This window comes from Neophocaena asiaeorientalis, unplaced genomic scaffold (assembly GCF_003031525.2).
Source record: "Neophocaena asiaeorientalis asiaeorientalis breed wild unplaced genomic scaffold, Neophocaena_asiaeorientalis_V1.1 scaffold134, whole genome shotgun sequence".
Lineage (NCBI taxonomy): Eukaryota > Metazoa > Chordata > Mammalia > Artiodactyla > Phocoenidae > Neophocaena > Neophocaena asiaeorientalis.
Window position 1 is genome coordinate 27,672,691 of NW_020185339.1, and position 23,594 is coordinate 27,696,284.

Consider the following 23,594-nt stretch of genomic DNA (forward strand, 5'->3'; position numbering starts at 1 on the left):
TTTTTTTTTTTTTTTTTTTTTTTCAGTACACGCGCTTCTCACTGTTGTGGCCTCTCCCGTTGTGGAGCACAGGCTCTGGACACGCAGGCCTAGCGGCCATGGCTCACCGGCCTAGCCGCTCCGCGGCATGTGGGATCTTCCCGGACCGGGTCACGAACCTGTGTCTCCCGCATCGGCAGGCGGACTCTCAACCACTGCGCCACGAGGGAAGCCCTTAAGCCTTATTTTGTATGATATTAATATAGCCCATTTTCTTTTGATTATGTTTTTATTTCTCTTGCTTATACATAAAGCAATAGTAATAATGGCTTATAAGGTATGTATGTTCAGTATTTTGAAGAACTGCCAGATTGTTTCCACAGCCACTGCCCCCCTTACCAACACCTATTATGGGTTTTTTGTTTGTTTTTGTTTTTTAGGCATCCTACTAGGTTTGAAGTCATATCTCATTATTTTGATTTGCATTAACCTAATGACAAATGATGTTGATCAGTTCTTATTGACCATTTGTATATCTTCTTTGGAGAAATGTTTATTCAAATCTTTTCTTCATTGTTTAACTGGGGTTATTTGTCTTAACAACATTTAGTCTTCCAACTGATAAACATGTGATGTCTTTTTGTTTAGATTTTTAAAAAATGTCTCTCAACAAGGTTTTGTAGTTTTCAATACACAAGTATTATACTTCTGTTTTATATAATTTGAATTTATAAATTTAATTTCAAGTATTAAAGTATTTAATACATTTTATGTTATTTTAAGTAGGACTGTTTTCTTAATTTTATTTTTGGATTGTTTATTGCTAGTGTATAGAAAACCAATTGATTTTGTATCCCACAACCCTAATGAACTTATTTATTAGTTCTATTTTAGTGGATCCTTTGGGATTTTCTATATATGAGATCATTGTCATCTGCAAACTTTTATTTCCTCCTTTCCAATATGCCTTTCATTTCATTTTCTTACCTGATTTCCTGAGTAAAATGTTAAGTAGAAATAGTGAGAGCAGACATCCACAGCCTTGTCTTGTGCCTGATCTTAGGGGGGAAAACATTCAGTCTTCCACCATTAAATATGTTAGCTCTGGGCTTTTGTAGATGCACTTTATCAGGCTGAGGAAACTCCCATCTATTTGTTTGATGAGAATTTTTACCATTAAAGGGTACTGGATTTCATCAAATGCTTTTTTGTGTGTCTGTTCAGATGACTATAAGTTTTTTGTTTTTATTCTATAAATACGATGTATTACATTAATTGATTTTCAGATGTTAAACCAATTTTGCACTCTGGGATAAATCTTAATTATGGTGTATAATACCGTCTATATGTTGTTGTACTTGGTTTACTAATATTTTCTTGAGGATTTTTGTGTCTATTTATAATCTCTGTCTTTTAGTGAGTTTAAGTCATGCTGTCTTAATATAACTACTGATATTGGTTGATCTACCATTTTATTATTTGCTACCTTTTAAAAAAATTCTGCATTCTTTTGGGTTAAGATTTTTCAAAACTCTAATATATCTATTGTGTATTTGACTAAATCTCTTTGTACAGTTTCTTTAGTAGTTGTTCTAGGTGTTACAGTATAGATGCCTAGTCTACTTATAGTCACTATTTTATCCCTTCAAGTGAACCTTAGAAACTTTACCACCATATTAAATCTCTTTATCCTCCCCCATTAATGTTATAGTTGTCTTACATATTAAAACTGCCTACACTGAAAACCCCATCAGACAGTGTCATTTTTTTCAACCATCAAACATATTTTAAAGAATTTAATAGGAGAGTAGTCCATTATATTTGCCCAGATCTTGCTGTTGCCTTTACTCATTCCTAACCTTCCACGTTTCTTTTGGTCTTAACTTTCTTAGCAGTTATTTTAGAGCAAGTCTGCTGTCAATGATTTCTCTTAGTTTTCCTTTATCTGAGAATACTTAGTTCACCTCCATTTCTGAGGGTTATTTTCACTAGATAGAGAATTCTGGATTAACAGTTTTCTTTAGCACTTTAAAAATGCTATTTCATTTCTTCTAGCTTGCACAGTTTTTGATGAGAAATCTATAATCATTCACATCATGCCCTTATAAGTGGTGTCATTTTTCTCTGGCTGCTCACAATATTTATGTATTTTTCAGCAGTTTGATTATGATATTATGTCTGGGCAGGGATTTCTTTGCATTTTATCTAAGATTTGCTAAGCTTTTTCAATTTGTAGGTTTCACCGAATTTGGGAACATTTCAGCTATTATTTCTACAAGTATTTTTTCTGCAACATTTTTCTGTTCTATAACTCAAATGACACAGTTTAGATCTTTGGATATTGTCTCACAAGTCCCTGAGAACTAGTTACTTTTTCCAATCTCTATTCTTCAGATTGGATAATCTCCATTGAACTATCTTTGAAGTTGACTAACTCTTTATCTCTGTTCTCCTATTGAATCTGTCCAGTGAGGTTTTGTTTCTGTTAGTGCATTCAGCTCTTAAATTTCTATTTTGTTCTCTTTATAGCTTCTGTATTTTGCTAAGAGTTCCTATCTTTCCATTCATTTCAAGAGAATTCGCCCTTACTTGTTAGTTAGAACATTTCAGTAATAGCTCTTTTAAAGTTTTTGTCATATAATTCCAACATCTGGGTCATGTAGGAGATGGCATTTGCTTATAATCTTTTCCCTTACAAGTTAAGATTCTTCCAAGCTCTTTGTATGCCATGTAATGTTAGACATTTTCAATATTATATTAGACTCCTGTTTAAATCCTATGGAGAATTCTTGATATTCTTGTTTTAGCAGGCTATCAGCCTGGTTGTGTCCAAGCTGCAAGTTCTGACCAGCCTTCTGTGGGTCGTGGTTCCATCAATTTAGTTTTCAAAGACTATGCAGTGCTATTCAGATTTGGTCCATGTGTGTACCATGTTTGGAACTTGAGCTATGATCTGTCCTATGTATAGTTCAGTTCTCAAAGTCTGTATATGCTAGGAAAGTCCATTTTTATTCCTCATTTGCTAAAAATTTGAGTGGGTGCTGAATTTTATCAAATACTTTTCTGCATTTATTGAGTTCATTGTATATTATTTCTGCTGATTCTCACTTATAATGGTTTATTTCTTTGTATGTTTGATGATTTGTGACTGTAAATTCATATTTGGTTGATCCTATCTTTGGTAATTCGGAAAGCTTAACTTGGGGAAACTTTGTTTCAGGTACTCTAGCCTGCTGTAGGGATCTCAGCTTAACACAAAAATCTCAGGTTCGTAGTCCCTTCCTGCAGTAGACCTAAAGTAATGGGTGTACCTTGGTCTTCATGCTTGCTTCTGCTTCCCATTCTAGTTTCAGCTCATGTATTTGTATGTATATGGTTTTATGTTTATTAGGGTAGGCTGATAAGACATTTCTGTTGTTTCCTATAAATGCACAATTCATTAACAAGTATTTATCTAGGAGCTAAATAACTGTTTTGTGCCGAAAGAGCCCCACTATTTGGAAATTAAACTTTTTATCTGTATTCTTTTGCCAGTTACCTCTAACAGTCTAAGGTAAGTCTAAAGGTAGTCGATGTAAGACTCCAGTAGACCATTCCTGTCTTATATATTTCTGCCTGATATATTTCTTAGCATTTGTTTTTAAACTACCCAAATTAATCAATCATTATTAGTATTATTCTAAAAAGTCAATGGTAACTTAAATGAATGTCTTGGTTCACCATTCTTTCTTATATTCACGTTCCTTTTGTTTGGTTTCATTTTCTTCTTCCTGACATGTACCCTTTAGTAATTTCTTAAATCAGTTTGAAATGATTTTAACTTCACCATTATTTATGAGTGATTGTTCAGGTGGGTATATAATTCCAGGCCAACTGTTATCTTCTCTTGGCATTTAAAGATTTTAGTCCATTGTCTTCTAATATTACCATTCAAAAATCTGTTGTCAGCCTAATGGTCACTCCTTTCTAGGTAATTTGTCTTTTCTCTGTGGAAGCTTTTAAGATATTATTTTTATCTTTGGTGGCCTCCAGTTTTCCTTCATAAGATATATCTAGATGTAGGTTTAGATTAACTTACATGGTTGGAACCTTGCTTTCTAAGGCTGAGAAATTCATAATGGATTACTTTTTTTTTTTTGGCCACACCGCGTGGTATGTGGGATCTTAGTTCCCTGACCAGGGATCAAACCCATGCTCCCTGCAGGGGAAGCACGGAGTCTTAACCACTGGACAGCCAGGTAAGTCCCTGGATTATTTTTTTATAGTTTCAAATTGAACTCATTTTAGTAGGCTTATTTTTCACCCCCCCCCAAAAAAAATTCACAGACAAAATTTTTTTGTGTATTCAGTAGAGTCCCAATTCCTTAACATGGTAACAAGGTTCTAAGTAATGTGGCTCCTGTTTACCTTTTCTTGCTAAACCACCCCTTCCTCCTTGTACCTTAAAATTGCCAATTCCCAGAACAGGCCAACCTCTTTGATATCATACAATCTACCTTTCATTACACACTGTTCCCTCAGCCTAAGAAGCTCTCTTCCTGCCTTACAAAACCCCTCCCTGCTCCTGGCTCTCAGAATTTATCAGATTGATGATGAACTAAATTACATCTTTTTTTTTTTTTTTTTGCGGGACGCGGGCCCCTCACTGTTGTGGCCTCTCCCGTTGATTTTTTTTTTTTTTTTGCGGTACGCGGGCCTCTCACTGTTGTGGCCTCTCCCGTCGCGGAGCAAAGGCTCTGGACGCGCAGGCTCAGCAGCCATGGCTCACGGGCCCAGCCGCTCCGCGGCATGTGGGATCTTCCCAGACCGGGGCACGAACCCGTGTCCCCTGCATCGGCAGGCGGACTCTCAACCACTGTGCCACCAGGGAAGCCCTAAATTACATCTTTTATGAAGTCTTTCCTATTTCTTCCGTCAGGCAGGAATGAATACACCCTATAAAAAGTTCTCTCATAACATCAAAAACCTTACTGCATTTGTCTATGTGTTTCAAAAGAGCATTTCATCCTTTTCTGTCTCCCTTTCCTCCCACCATCTAGTCATCAGGTTTGGTCAGTTCTACCACAGAAGTGTCTCAGATCCAGCCATGCCAAAGATACCACACTACCTATATGAAAACACCCAGATTATTTCAAAAGCTTTCTGTCAGTTAGTTGTACTACTTCAGCTTTCTGTTCATTCAACAAGTAATTATTAAGCATCTACTCTCATCTGGTCATTCTGCTAGGCCCTGAGGTGACAAAAAATAATAATGCACTGGCCATGCCCATAAATAAACTGGAATTCCAGTAGCATGAGATAAGTACTATAATAGGGGTTAGTAAAAAGATGCCACAGAAGAAAGACCTAACCTGGTCTTGGGAGGCTGAAGAAAAAGTAAACAGAGAAGGTTTCCAGGAGGAAATGAGGCCTAAAGTATGTGCAGAATGTAGAAGAATGTGTTTCAGCAAAGGGACACACACACACAAGGGAAAGACAAAGGCTCAGAGCCAGGAAGCTAAGAAAGGGAACACAAAGTAGTTTAATTCTTTCATATTACTATTAAAGTTAGTAAACATGGATATCTAATACTTTGCCAGAAGATGAGTCTAAATTCCTCTCCAGCACAGCAACTTGGGCCCTTCAAAACCTTGCCCTGTCTCTCTTAACACTTCCCTTCCTATACAAACACATGCTCCTTCTTGATATAATTTGCTTTGCCAGCACCATTCCAACTCACATGGTAATATAACACATGCAGGGTTTGACACGAGTACTCACCTGTAAGATGGGCGCCGCGCTAGGATCCCGTGGGTTTTCTGTGAGGAGCCTATGCTGTCAGATGAGTCCTGAGACTCTTCACTTTCTGATAAAGATGATACCTGAAAAACAGCACTGGTTTTACTATGATGAACAAAGCAGGTAGAAAAAGAATTAAATTTAATTTTTACTTTCAGAAAGAATGATCTCTCTTCTGCCACCCAAATTCCTTTGTCATTAAATCTAAGGTCTAAAAGAAAGAAATAAAAGGAAAAGAGAAAGTTTATTTCAGGAGCCCAAACTAAAGGAACATACAACACAGCAGGCTTAGAACTAAGAAGAAAGTCTATCCCCCAAATAAAGCAATACTACTTCACTAGAGTTGTAAAGATCAGTCTCTGTACTGATGCACATTATTCAAAGGTTTTTTTTTATCATTAATGCTGTCTGATTTGGATTTTGGACATGCCAACTTTGAAATGTTATCAGATATCCAACCAATATCTAATTATTAGATAATGAAATTGAGGAGACTGCTGAATATACAAGCCTGTGAGTCAGGGAAGGGGTCTGGGCGAGGCATATATTGGAAGTCACAGCTCTTTAGATAGTCCTTAAAGCCACAAGACTCAGTGAGCTCAATAAGGGGATAAATATAGGACAAAACCCACGGACACTCTAGCAGTAAGAGGTTGGAAAGAACGGGAGGAACCAGCAAATGAGACCAAGAACAAGCCACCATGAGGAATAACTAAATGAGCAAGGTGTCCTTGGAAAACTAGCGAAGACAGTGTATTGAGGAAAAAAGAATAATCAACCACGTCAAATTCTGCTAGCAGGTGAAGTAAAACAAGGACTGAGAACAAGCATTAGATTTGGCAGAGTGGAGGTCACTGGCAAGGGCAGGTACAAACACATGCAACTTAAATATCTGTAATAATTAGCTGTATCTCACTTCACAGTTGAATGAGTTAATACATGTAAAGCACTTAGTGCACGGCACAGCACAAGCACACAGTAAATGTTAACTCTTATTAATAATAAACCTATTAAAACTAGTTACTACAATAACCATATGCAAGTTTTAAGTTATAATATCTTACAATTGAGGAAACGAGTTATTTTCAATTTTTAAAATGTATTAAATTTCTCAGCATTTTTCTGAAGTTGCACTGTGACACCTGACTTCATCTTCATTAAAAAAAATAAACAAAACAGGCTTCTAGAACAGCCATAAATTCTCTACATTGCTTACTCTCTACAGAAGGCCTTCCCCTAAACTATTTAGACTTAGATCTTAAATTTCCAGAGAAGCTTGTTTTACATTCTATAGTCTCCTTCAAAATCAAGTTCTAGTGTACTTCTACTTTTTTGTGTCTTATATCTTTGTCTTTAGATAGGAAAGAAAGATCACAATCTGTAATAATTAAGAAATAATCCCAGTAACAAATAATAAAGTAATAATTAAGGAAGATCTGTCACTTCTATATTTCCTCATGCACCACAGATACGCCATTTCTAATCTAAATATTAGCTGTTTTCCCTGTCTGTCCCTAAATTTACTCCAAAGCCTCCCACTGAACTCAAGTAAGAAAATCATTTCTAAAACTAAGAGATTCCTTATAACTAAGATCAAGTATTTCTCTTTAATAACAGCACTAATAAGAGTAAAATCTTCATATAAAAACTCAAAAATCCATGCAGCAGTCACCTTTCATATTGGAAAAAAACCAAAAACAAAGACAAAAACAAAAAACACATAAAGATGCAGTTCTAGAGCTGACAACACTGCCAGACACTGTATACATTCAAGAGGAAAAAATGAGTTATACAGCTTTTCTTCCAGGATAGCTGCTTCTAAAAATGAGAGATGACCAAAGGCATTCTGAGACTCACAGGAGCCAGAAGATAAAATGGGGAGAAAGAGTAAAAAGAAAAGGAACCCAGGATGGCCTTTTCCTCCCTACTGTTGTCAGGTGTAAATATGAAGGTAGACAGATGTAAAGAAGAACTTCACTATGAGAGAACTTCTTTTATTTGATCACCATAAAGCATAAGGTAGGTACTTTCTTAGTTTGCTAAAATGCTCACATCATCACCCTTTCTTCAGAATTCTCTTTTTCATGAAGGATACCACTAGGATAAAAAGGTGCTTTCCCTTCAGAAAATCTTTCACTTCCTTAAATTCTAAGCAATAACTTCTTCCCAAAATTGCCTTATATTTTTACCGGGTAGTATATACATGAAGCTAGAAGTTCTAAAATCTAATTTCTAAGACAACTCTATTATCTTGTTTTACAATATTATAACTATAGCAACTTCAGTGTGTCCAGAAACTCAGGGTTCAGAAGTCCCCTCTCTCAACCACTAAGTCTTTGAATTTCTGTACCGTTTGCACGTGTGGTGGGTGAATTACAGAAGACTGAGCTGTCTGGATGACCCCCTGAACCTGTACTTGCTCTCCAGGAAGAGGTACAATTGTCACTGGCGCAGATCCTCTTAATGACATCTAAGAACAAATAAAAATTCAATTAACATAATATAATCATACCTGTGCACGTAAGAAAGCTGAGTTCTTAATACTGGAAAATACATTTCAGAGCTTATTATATTTAACCACATCTATTAATCACATATTAGGTATCTTCTGTGGGCAGGAGACCGCATTAGGGGGTTGAGAATACAAGCTAAACAAACAATAAGAGCTATACGATAAGCAGAGAAGTAGACAGCACTGTACCGTGGGAGCAAAGGAAGGGTGCTACTTCAGCTAGGTCTTGAAAGATACACAGTTCCCTGAAGGTGTGCTTGGGGGACAGGGTTGGAAGGTGTTTGGGGCAGAGGACCTGATTGTGTAAAAACATGGTGGCTTTTCAGAACATGTCATTCTGAAGATATCTGGTTAAAAAACAATTAAGAAATCAAGAATCAAAAAGTGAGAGAAATACCAACTTTGGGCAGTATCTTCAAAGAAAAATAAATTATAATTTCATGATTCAATTATTTACTTGAAATATTTTATTTCTGTGGAAAGTAGATGGGGTTTCATGGAAATACCACAATAAAATGCTAAACCAAGAAAAGCCCACCCGTCATCCTTCAAGACTCAGCTCAGGTTCTACCTATTCCAAGAAGCTTTCCCAGATATTTTCAGATCTCTCACCTTCCTCTAGACTATCCTGGTTCATACCATCCATCTTGGGCTTAAATCACAAAATAAAATCCAAGGCTGCTTCTCAAGTCCTGAAAATCACCTTTATGACTCTTTTCTGTGTTTGCATCAGGCCCCCAGAACAATGCCTTATTCCGTTTCATTGAAGGTTCTTTACCCTTTCCCAAGACTGGATTAAATTCCAGTCTCATTATCTCCCAAATGCCCAGGTCAGGGAAATATGTATATAAAACTTTATCCAAATATCAGAAAGGAAATGTAAAAAAACAGTACCTTTTAAAATCACACCTCCCCAAAATAAAATACTTAGGAATAAACCTGACCAAGGAGGTGAAAGACTTATACTCTGAGAACTATAAAACATTAATAAAGGAAACTGAAGATGATTCAAAGAAATGGAAAGATATCCCATGCTCTTGGATTGGAAGTATTAATTTGTTAAAATGGCCATACGACCGAAAGCAATCTAATGCGACCCCTATCAAATTACCCATGACATTTTTCACAGAACTAGAACAAATAATCCTAAAATTCATATGGAACCATAAAAGACCCAGAATAGCCAAAGCAATCCTGAAGAAAAAGAACAAAGCAGGAGGCATAACCCTCCCAGGCTTCAGACAGTACTACAAAGCTACAGTAATCAAGAGTGTGGTACTGGCACAAAGTCAGCCATATGGATCAGTGGAACAGAATAGAGAGCCCAGAAATAAACCCACACACCTATGGTCAATTAATACTTGACAAAAGGGACTTCCCTGGTGGTCCAGTGGTTAAGACTCCAGGCTCCCAATGCAGGAGGCCTGGGTTCGATCCCTGGTCAGGGAACTAGATACCACATACGGCAACTAAAGATCCTGCATGTGGCAAGAAAGATCCCCTGCAACTAAGACCTGGCACAGGACTTCCCTGGTGGCGCAGTGGTTAAGAATCCTCTTGCCAATGCAGAGGACATGGGTTTGAGCCCTGGTCCGGGAAGATCCCACATGCCGTGGAGCAACTAAGCCCGTGCGCCACAACTACTGAAGTCCATGCGCCTAGAGCCTGTGCTCTGCAACAAGAGAAGCCACCACACAATGAGAAGCCCATGCACCTCAACAAAGAGTAGCCCCCGCTCGCTGCAACTAGAGGAAGCCTGCACGCAGCAATGACGACCCAACGCAGCCATAAATAAATTAATCAATTAAAAAAAAAAACCTGGTGCAGCCAAATAAATAAATATTAGAAAGAAAAATCTTTGACAAAGGAGGCAAGAATATACAATGGGAAAGACAGTCTCTTCAGCAAGTAGTGCTAGGAAGGCTGGACAGCCACATATAAATCAATGAAGTTAAAACACACCCTCTCTCACCATACACAAAAATAAACTCAAAATGGCTTAAAGACTTAAACATAACACATGACATGGTAAAACTCCATGAGAACATAGGCAAAACATTCTCTGATATAAACTGTACCAATGTTTTCTTAGGTCAGTCTCCCAAGGCAATAAAAATAAAAACAAAAATAAACAAATGGGACCTAATCAAACTTACAAGCTTTTGCACAGCAAAGGAAACCATAAGCAAAACGAAAAGATAACCTAAGGAATGGGAGAAAATATTTGCAAATGATGTGACTGACAAAGGTTTACTTCCCAAAATATACAAACAGCTCATACAACTGAACAACAAAAAAGCAAACAACCTAATTGAAAATGGGCAGAAGACCTAAATACACATTTCTCCAAAGAAGAAACACAGATGGCCAATAGGCACATGAAAAGATGCTCAACATCGGTAAGAGAGACATGCAAATCAAAATTACAATGAAGGGGAATTCCCTGGCTGCCCAGTGGTTAGGACTCTGTGCTTCCACTGCAGGGGACACGGGTTTGATCCCTGGTTGGGGAACTAAGATCCCACATGCCACATGGTGTGGCCAAAAAATGAGGTAGCAGCTCACACCAGTCAGAATGGCCATCATTTAAAAGTCTACAAATAACAAATGCTGGAGAGGGTGTGGAGAAAAGGGAACCCTCCTACACTGTTGATGGGAATGTAAGTTGGTGCAGCCACTGTGGAAAACAATATGGAGGTTCCTCAAAACTAAAAAATAGAATTAGCATATGGTTCTGCAATCCCACTCCTGGGCATATATCCAGACAAAACTTTAATTCAAAAAGATACATGCACCCCTATGTTCGTAGCAGCACTATTCACAATAGCCAAGACATGGAAAGAACCTAAGTGTCCATTGACAGATGAATGGTAAAGAGATGTGGTACATATAGACGATGGAATACTACTCAGCCATAAAAAAGAACAAAATAATGCCACTTGCAGCAACATGGATGCAAATAGATTATCATACTAAGTGAAGTAAATCAGAAAAAGACAAATACCATATGATGTCGCTTATATGTGGATATACGACACAAATGAACCTATGAAACAAACAGAATCGCAAACAAAGAGAACAGACTGGTGGCTGCCAAGGGGAGGGGCTGGGGGAGGGATGGAATGGGAGGTTGTGGTTAGCAGATATAAGCTTTTCTATATAGAATGGATATACAACAAGGTATACAGTACAGCACAAAGAACTATATTCAATAGCCTATACCAAACCATAATGGAAAAGAATATATGAAAAATGTATATATATATGTATAACTGAATCACTTGGCTGTACAGCAGTAATTAACAACACTGTAAATCAACTATACTTCAATTTAAAAAAACAAAACAAATAACAAAACAAACCAACCTTTATCCAGGTACTGAAAACTGCAGACTTTCAGCACAAACAACTCCATTCAACCTCCCTCACACACACTAAGAGACATGACCAAACTCTACCACAGCTTCTATCAGTTCAAGGCTGAATCCCTAGGATGACCCAGCCTCCTTAAAATGCCTCCTAGAGAAAGCTCAATGCTGCCAAAATAATTAAGTGTTTGTTCTAGCCAAAACCTGACTATAGGCCTTTGACCTCACTTTTCTTAGAGCACTTACTTTAGAAAACTTGCAGTTGTCAATCTCTGGCCCTTGAGATAAACAAATCTTGTACAACCCAGAAATGTCTTTCTCAAGGACCTGGGAGTCATCCCTTCGCAATGCAGTCATCAAGAAGGATAGGGCCTTTGTCTACCAGTCTCTGTTGGAGGATGGGAGCCTAAATTTGATAAGCACCAATTAGCAAGTGGACACAAATGGCTGAATCACAGTGACCAACCTCTCCACCTAACATCTTCAGTACTTTTCCTTTAGCACACTCCAGCATTTGAAAAGGGACCCACCTTTTGTTTCAGCAGAGTTGAGCTCAATTTATGCTGGAGTCTCTCTTCCCTACTGCACTAGTCTGAATGAAATCTATCTTGCTGCCTTTAACAGGTGTCTGGCTCTGTTTCTCACTGACAGTATCCCAATATGGGGACACAGAAATTAACGAGTAAAAATAAACAGAATTCATGAATCTGAAGAGTCCAGCTCTAGAGTCATCATTACACTCAGAGGTCCCCTTACTTTTCAGACCCTAACTAAAGCCACTCACTCAAATAATGAGGAGAGCTTGTGAGGGGGTTAATTTACATTTCTAAAAGGATAAAAGCAATCATTCCTCCAGAGTTTCTGGCAATCCTTGCCTTGTGATTTTGTGCAGACTGAGGATCTGGCAGGCAGAAAAGGAAAAACAGCACCAGATTTTGTTTTAGCTAGCAGTCATCACTTCCCCTTATTATCACTGTTCTAACCTCACAAAATGCTCATCACTCAGGGTCCCAAAGCCTGGTGTCTTCCCACTGCCACTCTCAAATGTGATCATCTAAATCCTGAGATCTTTCTCAAAGAAGGGAAAGAGGGACCTGCTGTTCCCCACCCCCCAATTTTAATCTGCAGTTGAAACACAGATGATTGCCTCCACCTGTTACTTTTCAGCGCTGTCTGAGCCTTCTGCAATGATAGAAATGTTCTAAATCTGCACTATCCAATACAGTAGTCAGTATCAAGCATTTGAAATGTGGCTAGTATGACTGAAAGACTGATTTTTAATTTTGTTTAACTGTAAGTAATTCAAATTAAAATTGAAATATCCACTTGTGGCTGCCATACTGAACAGTGCAGTCTGAGATCTTAGAGCTGTAGAATGTGCTAGTACACTATAGCACCAACCTCAGAACTCCTCTTAGGAGATGTTAGAAGAAGTAGAAAAGGATTTTTTTTGGAGCTGCTCTGATTAAATTGGGAGCTGTAGGACTAAGGCCCCCTGATTGCCTCTCACTCCACAGGGTAGCTGAGCTCACTCTTATTCAAGTGACTGGGCAAAAATTAGCATTCTCCTTAGCTCCCTAATTAGGGGATCCCTGGACCACAAACACTTGGGTGAGGGAGGGTGGGGAGTTAGTAGAGTGGCATGGGAAAAGAAACCTCTATTTAACAGAGTTTGAATCCAAAGTCTTCTAAATCCAGAAAGGCATACAGATTTTGGAGTCAGACAGGCTTGGGCTGATTTTTAGCTTAAGGCAATCATTTGCTGCTCTGTGATGCTAAACAAATTACTTAACTTCTCAGGACCTCAGTTTCCTCCTTTGTAAATAGAACTAATAATATCTTTTTCAGAGTTACAGTGAAAATTAAATAATAAGTTAAAAACAAAAGGGGTGTTAAAAAAATTGTGTACACACATACATACAATAAATAACAATTTAGAAAATTTAAACACTGAATGGTCATTTGATAATATTAAGGAATAATTTTTTTAGGTGTGTTAATAGTATCGTAGTTATGTTCTTTAAAGGAGTTCTTATATTTTAGAGATACATACTGAAATAGTGAAGGCTGAAATGATACCTAGAATTTGCTTCAATATAATCCAGTTGGTGGTGGGTTAGGGGGGACAAGGAGCCGTGCTGAAACAGGGTGACGGGAACCATGATGGCCTAACCTAATAATCTCTTCTTCTGAATATGTTTGAAATTTTCTGTATTAAGTATTTTGAAAAATACAATACTGAACACAATAATGGCTGGTCCTGTGTTGCTCCAGAGCCCAGTGCTCTTTCCAAGACATCTTATCCCTCCTGGTACCACTTTTTTTTTTTTTTTTTTTTTGCGGTACGTGGGCCTCTCACTGTTGTGGCCTCTCCCGTTGCGGAGCACAAGCTCTGGACGCACAGGCTCAGCGGCCATGGCTCATGGGCCCAGCCGCTCCACGGCATGTGGGATCCTCCCAGACCGGGGCACGAACCCGTATCCCCTGCATCGGCAGGCGGACTCCCAACCACTGCGCCACCAGGGAAGCCCACCACTGACTTTTAAAACCTCTCACACTCTGTATGTTCTCAATTTGCTTCCCACACAACAAGTTTATTTGTTTTGCCTTTTCATTTCAAGGAAAAAGGAAGAACAGACTGTTTTGACATTTGCAATAATGATTTTTTACTTACTTCAGTATCAACTATGGCAAACCCTTAAGCCCAGGGTATCCTGCACAGTTATTAATGGACTGGAGCCGTTATTTCAAAATACAAATGAAAAATAAAATGAACCAGAGCTGTACATCTTTTAGTTTATTATTTAATGTAAAGATAATTTAACTGTAATTTTGTGGTTTTAATTTTTTTGCCCCATAGTTAAGCCTACGCTGTACTTGCCCCAAAATGTCACTACTTCCTAGGTCTCAAAAGATTCAAATGATCCTTGGACAGAGAGGATTTATACAAGGTAAACTGACCAAAGTAAAGAATTCATACTCAACAGCATGCTTTCAGGAAAGCGTATCTCCTATACTATTATTTACTTCTTATTTTTCTTTAAAGTATATATCTGCTTTTGTAAACTCAAAGTACTTAAAAAGAAAACCTTAGGGCTTCCCTGGTGGCACAGCGGTTGAGAGTCTTCCTGCCGATGCAGGGGACGTGGGTTCGTGCCCCGGTCCGGGAAGATCCCACATGCCACGGAGTGGCTAGGCCCGTGAGCCATGGCCCCTGAGCCTGTGCATCCGGAGCCTGTGCTCCGCAACAGGAGAGGCCACAACAGTGAGAGGCCCGCGTACTGCATTAAAAAAAAAAAAAAGAAAACCTTATTTCACTATGATAAATAGAAACTAGATCACTTGCTGTAAGTATATGGTAACTATAAAAATAAATATAATGAAAAAAATGCTGTTACTAAATATATTTTTTAACTTAAAAACAGGGTAAAATTTTAGATGCTTCATATTTCTTGACACTTCTCTGTCCTCTGCTTCTTATATTCTAAAGACTCTATAGATTCTAAATCACCAAGCCAAAATCTGAAGTACAGTGAGAACAAATAAAAGAGTAAACAAAATCACCTATCAAGGTAGATTTGAACTGCTCTCAAAGGAGAGGGGGGAATAAGAGGCCAGATTTTTCTCTAGGTAAAGATAGGGGACCTCCTATTAAGCTGGGACTTTCAAAGGGCCACATCATCAGGGTAAGGTAACAGAAGGAAAGTTGTCTAGGTATGGAGGAGGGAAGGGCTGAAGAAGATGTAACTAGCTCTCCAGCAGACTCAGAGCCCAATTAACATCACCTAGGTGGTACAAAAAGACAAAAAGAGCCTCAAACCCTGAAGGCGGTTCCCAGGCACCTGGCAATAGTAAATTCTTTCTAGAGAAAGGCACACTCATCCTTGGCCACAAAAAATTCCCACAGTTTGTCAAGATTAATGGACAGTAAAGAATAAAAAATAACCACAAGGCACCAGGAGCAAGATGCAAAAACAGCAGACAGCAAGTGATTTTTAGATATTGACATTATCAGACATTATGCTTACTATGTTTAAAGAAACAGCAGATTATGTTTCAAGACAAGCTTGAAAATGTCTTCAGTAAATAGAAAACTACGGGGCTTCCCTGGTGGCGCAGTGGTTGAGAGCCCACCTGCCGATGCAGGGGACACGGGTTCGTGCCCTGGTCCGGGAAGATCCCACATGCCACGGAGCGGCTGGGCCCATGAGCCATGGCCGCTGAGCCTGTGCATCAAAATTGTGACTCTACTATGTATAAAAAGCAAAAATAAAATTGTTAGAAAAAAGCATTTATTAAAAAAAAAAATAGAAAACTACGGTCGATTTGAAAAAGAACCAGATTTTCTAAAAATAAAGATATAATACTTGAAATTTTAAAAATCATTGTTCAGGGCTTCCCTGGTGGCGCAGTGGTTAAGAATCTGCCTGCCAATGCAGGGGACATGGGTTCGAGCCCTGCTCTGGGAAGATCCCACATGCCGCGGAGCAACTAAGACCGTGTGCCCCAACTACTGAGCCTGTGCTCTAGAGCCCGTGAGCCACAACTACCAAAGCCCACGTGCCTAGAGCCCATGCTCCGCAACAAGAGAAGCCACTGCAATGAGAAGCCCGTGCACCGCAACGAAGAGCAGCCCCCACTCGCCCCAACTAGAGAAAGCCCATGTGCAGCAACGAAGACCCAACACAGTCCCCCACCCCAAAAAAAAGTCATTGTTCAGATATACCAAACAAAGCTAAAGGGAAACTTAGTGAGCTGGATGACAGGTAAGAAGAAATTATCTGAACTGCAATACAGAGAGACAAACAGATGGAAAATATATGACAGGTTAAGAGATACAGAAAATAGAGTGAGAAGAACAAAGAGTAGGATACAGGCAAAATGTGAAGAGATAATGCCTGAAGGTGTTATAAAACTCATGACAGACACCAATCCGTACATTCAAGAATCCTAGTAACTCCCATGTGGGATAAATAAAAAGAATTCTACACCTTGGGACTTCCCTGGTGGCGCAGTGGTTAAGAATCCACCTGCCAGTGCAGGAGACACGGGTTCGATCCCTGGTCCAGGAAGATCCCACATGCTGCAGAGCAATTAAGCCCGTGCACCACAACTACAGAGCCTGTGCGCCACAACTACTGAGCCCAAGTGCCATAACTACTGAAACCCACATGCCTAGAGCCCGTGCTCCACAACAAGAGAAGCCACTGCAACAAAGAGCAGCCCCCACACAGCCAAAAAAAAAAAAAAAGAAAAAAGAAAAGTCTACACCTAAACACAACACAGTGGAACCTACAAAACAACGAAAGGTAAAAAGAAGACTATAAAAGCACCCAAAAGAAAAAAAACAGATTATATTTAAAATAGCAACAGTCCTGTTTTAAGCTTACTTCTCAAAAGCAACGATGGAAGACAGAAGCCAGCAGAATATTTTGAATGTGCTAAAATATAACTTAGAATTCTATGCCCAGTGAAAATACCTTTTAAAAATGAAAATGCAATAGGTATTTTCAACAAATAAAAATAGAGCAGCAGACCTACATCAAAGTAAATTCCAAAGCAGTGGTTCTCAACCAGGAATGATTTTTGCCCCCCCAGGGACATCTGGCAACACCTGGGGACATTTCGGGTTGTCATAATGGGGTGGGGTGGTTGGTACTGACATCTAGTGGGCAGAGGCCAGGGGTGCTGCTAAATATCCAACAATGCACAGTCCACCACAACAAAGAATTATCCAGCCCAAAATGCCTGTAGTGCTAAGGTTTTTCTAAAGCAAATACTTAAAGTAAAGAAAAGTAATCTCAAATGGAAGCATGTAAGAAGGAATGAGGAGCAAAGAAATGATAAGTACGTGGGAAAAAAACAAATAATGATGAATACATAAAAGAATTATGATGTTTTATGGGATTAAAAGAGAAAAAGGTAAAATTAAATCCTAACAACAGTGACAAGTTAGAGGATAAATGGGAAATAAATGTTTTAAAGTTACTGGAATGTTTGAGAGGAAAGGTATTAACTTTGGACTTTACTAAGTAGGCATGCTATAATTAGAATAATCACTAACGGTAGTAGCTGAGTTTATGTACAGTCCAAATTGATACAAGTGATGACAGGATGGAATGAGAAGAAATAACTCAAAAGAAGACAAGAAAGGAGAGAAAAAGAAACATAGAACACGTGGATCAAAAAGTAAAAAATAAGATGGTATGTCTAAATTTATATGTATGAGTAATTATGTCAACTGTATATGGATCGAAGCTCTGTTAAAAGTCTAGAAGACTACAATGGAATACTATTCAGCCATAAAAAAGAATAAAATCTTGCCATCTGTGACAACATGGATGATCTTGAGGGCATTATGCTAAGTGAAATAAGTCAGACACAGAAAGACAAACACCACATGATCTCATTTATATGTAATATAAACAACAACAACAACGTCACAGAGAGACTGGTGTCTGCCAAAGGCAGGGGGTGAGCAAAAAGCACAAACTTTCACTTATAAAAACAATTACTGTACTGCCTATTTGAAACTTGCTCAGAGTATCTTTTAAAACTCCTCATCAGAAGGAGAAAAGTATTTCTAACTATGTGTGGTGAGGGATGTTAACTGGACTTACTGTGGTGATCATTTCCCAATGTGCACAAATATTGAATTATATTGTACACATGAAATTAATACAATGTTATATGTTAATTATACCTGAAACAAACACAACAAAACAAAAACCACAATGAGATACTGCAACACATTCATCAGAATGGTTACAACTTAAAGAAACTCACAATACCAATTTTGGGTACTTAAATGTATCAACAGTGCTCTCATATACTTCTGGTGGTGGTGTAAATTGGTGTAAGTTTATAAAATTGTTGGCAGTATCTACTATAACTGAACATTTGCATATCCTATGACCAGTTCATGGGCAGCACAGACAAGTACAAGTGTGTGCACTAAGCACAGTTCACAATATCTAAAAACTGAGGGAAAAAGTCTAGGAAACTAGATCTTTTTTTTTTTTTAAATCTAGTTATATACTGTTAACAAGAGATACACCTAAAACATAACCTAAGGACACAAAGTTTGAAAATAAAAGCACAGGAAAAAAGATGCCATTAACGTACTAAATTAAAGCCAAATTAGTATCAAATTAGACTCTAAAGTAAAAAGCATTTCTAGAAATAAAGACACAAAAGGGACAATTCTCCAGGAATATACAATTTTAAAATCTAGGGACTTCCCTGGTGGCGCAGTGGTTAAGAATCCACCTGCCAATGCAGGGGACGCAGGTTCGAGCCCTGGTCTGGGAAGATCCCACATGCCGTGGAGCAACTAAGCCCGTGTGCTGCAACTACTGAAGCCCATGAGACTAGAGCCTGTGCTCCACAACAAGAGAAGCCACCGCAATAAGCATGCGCACCCCAATGAAGAGTGGGCCTTGCTTGCCACAACTAGAGAAAGCCCGTCCGCAGCAACAAAGACCCAACACAGCCAAAAAACAAACAAACAAAACCAAACCCAGTAGAACTCTTTAAAAATAAATACATAAAATCTGCATTCATTTAATAACATAGCCTCATAGCACACTTTCAATCACACAGCATAAATTGAAGGACCACTAGGCAAAATCAGTCCACAATTATAATGGAAGATTAATGCAATGCTCTCAAATTAGTCATAGAACAAACAGACAAAAAGTGATAAAGACGCAGAATATTTAACAACATGACCAACAAAGCTGAACTAATAAATACACAGAACTCTGCATCTAAATGCAGAATATACCTTCTTTTCAAGAGCACACTAAACATTTTAAAAAATTTATCATAGATTCTATGATCACAAAGTTGTATTGCAAATTAGTTTCTAATTTATTAATTTTATGACCAAAATCACATACATTCTATTATTTCATGGGAAGAGATATCAAGAAACCACAAAATTGCTTCTCAAGAGAAAAACAGGGAATTCCCTGGCAGTCCAGTGACTAGGACTCGGTGTTTTCACTGCCGGGGCCTGGGTTCAATCCCTGGTTGGGGAACTAAGATCCTGCAAGCTGTATGGCGCAGCCAAAAAGAAAAAAAGTACTCAAAATTATATCATTACTTAGAAAAATGCACTTAGTATGAAAATTCTGAGATACAAACTCAGTTTTCTTTTTTTTTTTTTGGCTGCACTACATGGCATGTGGGATCTTAGTTCCCCAACCAGGGATTGAACCCATGCCGCCTGCAGTGGAAGCGCAGAGTCCTAACCACTGGACTGCCAGGGAATTCCCTGAAACTCAGTATTTTTTTTAACAAATTCACCAAAGTTGGAGTCTTATTACCCTTAATGATAGAAACTTGCTGGTCATGCTTCCTCCAAATAGTTGTATGTGATATAATGTACCAAAGTTTCTTCTAAGGTTTAATCGTTCTTAGTCCTTTTACCACAAAAACCTCCTTCATCAACAGAGAATGCTACTGTGTGTACTCATATTTGCTTTGAAAAAGCTCATGTATACTCAAGACCTCTTGGGTTTCCAACATTCAGACATTTTCAGTGACCTCACTAAGTCTATCAACACATTACAATACTATTTTGCTACTACGTACTATACTTCAGTTGTAGATTAGAACATTCACTCTATATTCTGCGGAACATTCATCTCTTACCACAGACTGTTAAGTGAGACCTCTCATGTTAAACCCCTCCATATATACTGATTAACTTAAAATTAAGAACCTTTTGGTCTATTAGTTCAGTCATTAATTTCCGTAATTTGGGGCTGTAATCTAATAGTTCCATAGGCCAAGTCCAGAGTATTATTAACACTACAGACACAGTTATTATAATAACTGTGATGTATCTAATGTCTACTATAGGTAAAATTTTTATTATAGCATGATATTTGTAAATTATATCTACTCTCACATCCCACTGAAGAAATTAGCTATTCCTTATAAATACATTTTCTCATACTTTCTCAAGCTAAGAGTCATTCCATTATAAAAAAATATCTCATTTCACACTGTCTGCAAAATAAATGGATAGATGAAGAGAAAATCTAAGCTGTTCATAACTCTTAATCTGCTTTCAAAATGAAAGAATGCAAGTGAACCACTTTCTTACACCATATACAAAAATAAAAAAACAGATTAGACCTAAGTGCAAGATCTGAAACCATAAAACTCCTAGAGGAAAACAGACAGTAAACTCTTTGACACTGGTCTTAGTAATATTTTTTTGGATCTGTCTCCTCAGGCACGGGCAACAAAAGCAAAAATAAATAAATGGTACTTCATCAAACTTAAATACTTTTGCACAGCGAAAGACAATATCATCAAAACAAAAAGGCCGGACTTCCCTGGTGCACAGTGGTTAAGAATCCACCTGCCAATGCAGGGGACATGGGTTCAAGCCCTGGTCTGGGAAGATCCCACATGCTGTGGAGCAACTAAGCCAGTGTGCAACAACTACTGAACCTGAGCTCTAAAGCCTGTGAGCCACAACTACTGAGCCTGCATGCACAAATACTGAAGCCTGTGTGCCTAGAGCCTGTGCTCCACAGCAAGAGAAGCCACTGCAATGAGAAGCCCATGCACCACAACGAAGAGTAGCCCCCCACTATCCACAACTAAAGAAATCCTGCATGCAGCAATGAAGACCCAGTGCAGCCAAAAATAAATAAATTAACTAAAAAAAAAGGCAACCTACTAAATGGGAGAAGATATTTGCAAATGATATATCCAATAAGGAGTTAATATCCAAAATATAGTAAGAACTCATACAACTCAATACCAAAAAAAAACCCAAACAATCCAAATTTTAAAGTAGGCAGAAGAACAGAATAGACATTTCCCCAAAAAGATATACAGGATCGCCAACAGACACATGAAAAGATGCTCAGTATCACTAATCATTAGGGAGATGCAAACCAAAACCACAATGAGATATCACCTCACATCTATCAGAATGGCTATCATCAAAAAGACAACAAATAACAAGTGTTGGCAAGGATGTAAGGAAAGGAGAAACCCTCATGCACTGTTGTTGAGAATGTAAATTGGTACAAACACAATGGAAAGCAGTATGGAGGTTCCTCAAAAAATTAAAAATAGGACTACCATATGGCCCAGCAATTCCACTTCTGGGTATTTACCCAAAGAGAACAAAAACACTAGTTCAAAAAGAAATATGCACCCCTATGTTGATGGCAGCATTATTTACAACAGCCAAGATATGGAAGCAACCTAAGTGTCCTTCGATAGATGAATGGATAAAGAAGATGAGGTACGTACGTGTACACACACACACACACACACACACACACACACCCACACACACACACAGTGGAATATTAGCCACAAAAAAGAATGAAATCTTGCCATTTGCAACAACGTGGATGGATCTAGAGGGTATTATGCTAAGTGAAGTGAGACAGAGAAAAACAAATACTATATGATTTTACTTATATGTGGAATCTATAAAAACAAAATGAACAAACAAAAGATACAGACTCATAGATAGAGGAGAACAAACAGGTCTGCCACAGGGAGGGGAATGAAAGGTTGGGCAAAACAGGTGAAGGGGATCAAGAGGTACAAACTTCCAGTTATAAAATCATATGATCACACCAAATGATATAGAAAAAGCATCTGACAATCTAACATCATTTCATGGGAAAAATAAAAAAACAAAAAACCTCTCAGAAAACTAGGAATAGAAGGGAACTTCCTCAATCTCACAAAGAGCATCTATACAAGACTTACAGCTAATGTCAGGTTTAATGATGAAAGAATGAATGCTTTCCCTTTGAAACTGGGAACAATGAAAGGATGTCCATTTTCACCACTTTATTCAAGATAATTCTGGAAGTTCTAGCCAGTGCAACAAGGCAAGAAAGAAAATGCATACAGATTGGAAAAGAAATAAAACCAACTCTATTTGCAGATGACACGACTATACATAAAAAATCCTAAGGAATATTAAAAGCAAACAAAACCCCCCAAATCATCCCTCCTAGAACTAATAAGAGAGTTCAGCAATGTTGCAAGGTACAAGATCAATCAACAAAAATCAACTGCATTTCTATGTCCTTACAACAAACAAGTGAAATCAAAATTAATACAATATCATCTACAATAGCTCCAAAGAAAATATGCAATATTATTTACAACTGCTCCAAAGAAAATGAAATACTTAGGTGTACGTCTAACAAAACATGTATGGGATCTGTATGTTGAAAATGACAATATGCTGTGGAAAGAAATCAAAGGAGATTGAATAACTGGAGAGATTTACTATATTTGAGGACTGGAAGAGTCAACAAGATGTCAGTTTTCCCCAAACTGATCTACAGGTTTGCAGACATAGACAAGCTTATTCCAAAATTTATATGGAAAGGAAGAAGACCTGAAATAGCCAAAACAATTTTGAAAAAGAAGAATAAAATGTGAGAAATCATCTTCCTGATGTTAGGGCTTACTATAACATAGTAAGACAGTGTGGCACTGACAGAGGGACAGACATATAGATCAATGGAACATAATAGAAAACTCAGAAACAGACAAATATGCCCAAATGATTCTGACAAAGGTGCAAAAGCAATTCAGTGGAGGAGAGATACTCTTTTCAACAAATGGTGCTGTAGCAATTGTACATACATAACAAAACCCCTCAAATCTATACAAAAAATACCTTAAAATGAATTGTGGACTTAAATGTAAAACATAAAACTTTTAGGAAGAAACAGGGGGAAAAAATCTTTGAAATTTAGTTCTAGGCAAAGAGCTCTTAGATAACATCAGCACAATCCATAAAAGGAAAAATTTATAAATTGGACCTAATCAAAATTTAAAACCTTTAGCTCTGTGAAAGACCCTATTAAGCAAATGAAAAAGAAAAATTATTCTTCTATTCCCCACACGATTCATACTGGAAACATCGAAATAAATTCACCTAGATTTCTAAC

General features: G+C 38.0%; 1 protein-coding gene across 8 annotated transcripts in view; it reads right to left on the bottom strand.

The window, feature by feature from the left end:
• The window catches only part of ATF1 (activating transcription factor 1), a 56,595-nt gene that overhangs the window by 15,294 nt on the left and 17,707 nt on the right, over positions 1–23,594 (bottom strand). For 5 of the 8 annotated variants that reach the window (XR_003002098.1, XM_024736724.1, XM_024736720.1 and 2 more), the window contains exons 3-4: positions 8,108–8,227; positions 5,740–5,840 (exon numbers count right to left, since the gene is read on the bottom strand). Coding sequence is in view for 7 of the 8 variants with exons in the window: in XM_024736724.1 (XP_024592492.1) it covers positions 5,740–5,840; positions 8,108–8,227 (221 nt within the window). In the remaining variant the exon portion in view is untranslated. Of the gene's footprint in view, positions 1–5,739; positions 5,841–8,107; positions 8,228–11,883; positions 12,010–23,594 lie in introns of those variants that run through there. The other 3 variants (XM_024736726.1, XM_024736725.1, XM_024736721.1) reach the window with 2 other exon arrangements.